At 36.4% G+C, this 5,000-nt stretch overlaps 1 protein-coding gene across 2 annotated transcripts in view; it reads right to left on the bottom strand.

Moving 5' to 3' along the window:
- Positions 1 to 4,199: 4,199 nt before the first annotated feature.
- Positions 4,200 to 5,000, bottom strand: part of serpinb1l3 (serpin peptidase inhibitor, clade B (ovalbumin), member 1, like 3) — a 3,606-nt gene continuing 2,805 nt past the window's right edge. For both annotated transcript variants that reach the window (XM_043226797.1, XM_043226796.1), the window contains exons 6-7: positions 4,945 to 5,000; positions 4,200 to 4,870 (exon numbers count right to left, since the gene is read on the bottom strand). The exon at positions 4,945 to 5,000 is cut by the window's right edge and continues 112 nt beyond it. In XM_043226797.1, coding sequence (XP_043082732.1) covers positions 4,466 to 4,870; positions 4,945 to 5,000 — 461 coding nt within the window. In that variant the 3' untranslated portion in view covers positions 4,200 to 4,465. The remainder of the gene's footprint in view (positions 4,871 to 4,944) is intronic.

The following is a 5,000-nucleotide window of genomic DNA, read 5'->3' as shown; positions in this document are numbered from 1 at the left end:
TGTTTGTAGAGCATATGCATTAATGAGAAATAAAATAGGAAATTAATGATGAGTAAGAACAATAATGATTAATCGCAGTTAACCTGAATAAATTTCAATTTACGTGTTTGTTTTTTTTTACACAGTACAACAGACTACACTGTGAGAATGAGGTCAACAACATACCTGTCTGTCCTGCCACAAGTTTGTAGTTATGTCTTCAATGTGTTTTGTTGTGTATTTTAACACTGCAGATAAAAACATTTGCAATATGAAAACACAGAAATAACCTAAAAACTATGGTAATATGTTCCATGTGAACACCGAATGTTCTAGATTGTTCAGGATTGTTTTACATGGACACTGATCTAAAAACACGATTTGCATTTGTCATGAAAACCTGTGTATTTCCACACTACCCATTATGCATAGACAAAATATAAAACACAATGTTAAGAAAAAAATGTAAATCACGAACCTAGAACTGATAACAATAGCTTATGAACTATTTATTTAAAAAAAAAATTTTTTTTTTGAAAATTTAAAATTGATGTTTTTCCTTACCTACCCAGTAACACACTTGCAATAACTGACTTTTAACGTTAACATACTTCAGCAAAAATATGACTTGCCCTCCTTCCACACAACAAGAAAATTAAATTATTTAAATTTCAGTTCTTATACACAATAAATGACAACGTACAGGTGAGAGTACAGGTGCTTCAAGTAACGTTAGTCCACCAACATGCCTCAACTGTGCATCCAGAAAAAGTGATTTTCACTACAGAAACTCTGTGTGTGTATATATATATATATATATATATATATATATATATATATATATATATATATATACACACTCACGTAAATATATAGTTAGAAATTACCTAAAAACTATTGTGAGGCGTATGCTGAATTGTTGCGCAGCAGTTTTTAACATACGCGCCATTTTTTAGGCAATAACGCTTCGTTGCTACGTCTGCCTTAAATTTATGCACAATATAGTAACGACAGTGTTCACAGAAAAGTAGGCTTATAAAATAATCAACAAAATACCTATTTGTGCTGCCACATCTCAAACACAATGTGATGTCGTCCGTCGTCGTCATTGACGCTCTTCTTCAAACAGATAATGCATTGAGCATGCGCAGATGATATAGACCAAAATAATCCGTTGAAGAAATTATTATTATTAGGTTTTTTTAACTTAATTCACTTTTTCCCTATATTCTCCTGACTCATAGAAAAAAAATGTTTTTGAATTAAGTATTTTTCATGTCATTAAATTAAGGCATAAGAAAAAAAAATAACATTTTTGAAAAATTATATTTTATTCATATTTAATTTTGTGTCTCTGTAGAGGACACTAAGACTATCTTTCTAAAAATGTAAATGGCATGAATAGACATCAAAAAGGCAAACTCAATGTGATTTTTTTTTTTTTTTTTTTTTTTTTTTTTTTTTTTTTAATCACCAGTCATTTTTTAGCTTTCAGGATGTTTTCTGCCAAACTTTGCTTAAGGCTGATTTTCTGTTATATTTAACAACATTTTTTTATAATGTTTTGTTTAATGCAATATGTATCTACAAATTTCCCTAAACTTTATTTTCCCATTAAACACAATTGTATCTATCCACTGTATTAAATTTTCATAATTAATGTACAGTTAAAACAGCATGCTGAAAAAAGATTTGTCATAATGGGAGTAACAATAGGACAGATTGTCATAATAATACCTAATATTTTCATGAATATATACATTTTTATGTAAATATATACATTTTATGTCTCCCAAAATGCACAATGAACATGCTTTTAGTCTATGATTGAGTAGCATGTGTCATGATTCGATATAGTATTATATAGTGATTTTGCTAACCTATGGAGGCAAAATATAGTAATGGGTACATCACTAAGTGTCATAAAAGGTACAGTTACGAGTACGTCAGATAAATAAGACTGGTAGTATATCTTACTTATATAATCCGTTTCAACAGCCTTAAACACACAGCACTGTGGTATGCTCTCCTGCAGGATCAAAGGGTCCTAAGATCTGAAACACAGACGTGGCCCTTGAGAAGGTGCAGAAGGTCCTTAGCCTATAAAACACAGATACCTTAAATTGAAGGATTGCTCACTGTAGCTTCACATTGTTGCAAATATCTATGGCTGCATTTGAAACCATATACTTTGTGACGAGCGTCCGGAACATCCATCAGCCTCGCCCTGGTAACAAATGAGGAGCAGCTGGCCACACCCATCAGCGGCTGATCGGTCGCAGCTGCGTCTCATTTCCCACGAGGCACACCAGAGGGGTGAACATGATCTCCAAGAACACATCGGCGGACTCTCACGTTCACCTGTATTTTCTCTTTCTGTTAAATCCACTTTCTGGGGTATATATTTCAGCTCTTCTTGCCGCATGTTTCTTCACCCCGCTACGACTTCCATATATCACAGGCAAAATGCAGTAGGCAAGCAAATGACTATGTTTGACTGCTGAGTATTCAGAAAATAATAGGCAAACACTGACCTAACTCTTACGAGATACAGACTTATGTATACATAATTTGCTTTCTGACATACCCACCTACCTACTATATAAGGTCAAGAAAAGAGATGAATGTGTCTAAAACCTCAGCATTCATAAAAGAGTAGGTGAGAAGTTCATGTATGTCTTACTGCTTCTCTGTTCGTCAACACGCGAGAGGATACGTCATCATCGGATGTGATGGAGAGCAATGAGAGCGTTTACATTTGTTCAGCTCCTGTATAGTACACTGCTGATCAGCCTGAGGTGTAAAGGCGCTAGTAACGTTATAAGAGTTTGCAAAGTTTAAAAACTTGTTAGAAGGATCTCCACACATACCTTACATACACTATACACCTCTTGAAGACAACTACATGTCTATTTAATATAAGAGGAAAATATTCTAAAAGAATTGCATATTTCAATGTTGTTAACACAGCTTTAGATGAATGTAAGTACTGTACATAAAACTTATTTGCAATCTAGCTTAACATAACATAAATAGTTATCTATTGTATTTGTCCATTACTTTTGTCAATAAATTGACAATGAGAAGCTCCATCACTTACTGGACTGGATGCTGCTGTGGTCTCTTTATCACCAGTGAGTCCAAAGCCAGCAAGAACATCCAGAGAAAGACCAATAGACAGAGAGGATGTGAAGTTTGTTCTGCTGGTTTCTGTTCATACAACATCAGCCAAAGAAACAAAACATTCAGAAGCTTCAAAAGGACTGTCAAATAATTTCATGAAGAATCTGAAAGTCAGGCTCAATTGACTGATATTGCATGAAGACAAATTTGACTAAAAACCTTTTTTGTGTTTCAGGTAAAATACACAAACACAAGAATTGAACAGCATTGATGTGAGCAAATAATCCATCTGTTATTCTCTGTGTACCGCCACGTCTTGTCCCTTTTGGATATTGTTTGCTCCTCGACTAACCTTTGCTTGCCCTTGGACTATTCTTGTGTTTCAACTATGCTATACCCGTTTGTTGTTGTTTTGACCTCGCCTGTATTTCAACCATGCTAAGTAATAAAAACCTGAAGATGGATCCGACCCTTCTTCAACAGTTCAGACTGTTTTTGCGCTCAAATAAAATAAAGAGAGGAAGATGCAGATCAGTTATGAACATCCGGCTTTGCTTTAAAGGCCAGATCTGTAGATGAAAAATTCAGCAGTGATTTTTATTGGTGTCACAGAGTTTGTAGTTTGTCATAGTCTAACATAAGAAAGTAAATTTATTTACAGCGATGACTGTGTTTGTCTGAGAAATCTATCTCTGTCCAATCACACACATTTCTGTTTAGTCTATTTTTTAATCAGCGCTGCAAACACCAGTCTTTATTCAATTTATATATTCACAATCTTATTTCAGCATTCACAGATTCTCTCATCATAAAATGTAAGAGATTCCTTTTGCATTTCACTGATTATAACAGCAATTTCTGTGAGAGCGCTTGACTCTTAACCCTACCGAATGATCGTTCACTCAAATTATATGACAGATGAGTGAAGATTTATCCTTCAATAAGTCATTAACCTGTCTTCTAAAGACAGAAAAACTTTTCCACATTTCTTACACTGATTTATATAGTTATTTCTACTTGCCACTTGACAACGAGCCCTTGAATCAGATTCTTTTTGATAGATATTGAGCTAAAAAAAAGCCTCTATTACAATATAACAGTTTCAAGCTGAACACAGGTTTCATTTTATTTTTGATCAATTACAAGTTGTTTATTCACAATGCCGCATACACCCTTACAGTAAATGCATAAATACTCTGGATTTGACTCCAGATGATTCAACAGAGGAAAAAACACAGGCACTCAGGAATAAAGGCAGTAAAGCGCAGGTAAAACTGGACTTTCCCTTTGACCTTTGAAAGTGCACAGATGTGAATCCTGACCTTCGCAGCTCAAACTCAGAAACCTGGAGAATGCTGGGAGCTCAAGGAGAGCAGACACGCCCATAGAACAGAATGCTCTTGGAGGGATTGTGGCGTATGAAGAAGAGGAAAGGGTGATCGGCGCAGAAGCGCTCTGGACGCATCAGGCAGCGCATCATCATGACGGCTCCGGTGGCTGCCGCGGCCTCCGTCCCCTCCTCATTCACTTCAACAAAAGACTTATGCACCACCTTAGACAGCACCAGATCGTTGTTCGGGGACAGGCCGGAGAAATCGGCTCTCTGCGAGTCAAATGCGTCAACCATTCCCAGGCCGACCAGGAGAGCCTTCATGTCATAGGTTTCCTCCATTCTGAACCTGGGAAGAGACACTTCCACTTCCAGAAGATCCATCATGTCAGGTCTGGTCCACTCCACAAAGTTCTCGTAGGTTAGCGCACTCTCCAGCTGGATAAGAGCGACGTGTTAATGTCATTTAAGCAGCAGACTTGTGATAATAAAAACGAAGCGCATCGCCTCACCTTCTGCAGACCGGTGGTGTCGTCCTCCATGGCATTAGGAAGCATGATGAGCATAC

Source organism: Puntigrus tetrazona, chromosome 24 (genome assembly GCF_018831695.1).
Source record: "Puntigrus tetrazona isolate hp1 chromosome 24, ASM1883169v1, whole genome shotgun sequence".
In the NCBI taxonomy this organism is placed as follows: domain Eukaryota; kingdom Metazoa; phylum Chordata; class Actinopteri; order Cypriniformes; family Cyprinidae; genus Puntigrus; species Puntigrus tetrazona.
Note: the sequence above shows the minus strand (reverse complement) of the source record. Positions and strands in the feature narration are given on the sequence as shown.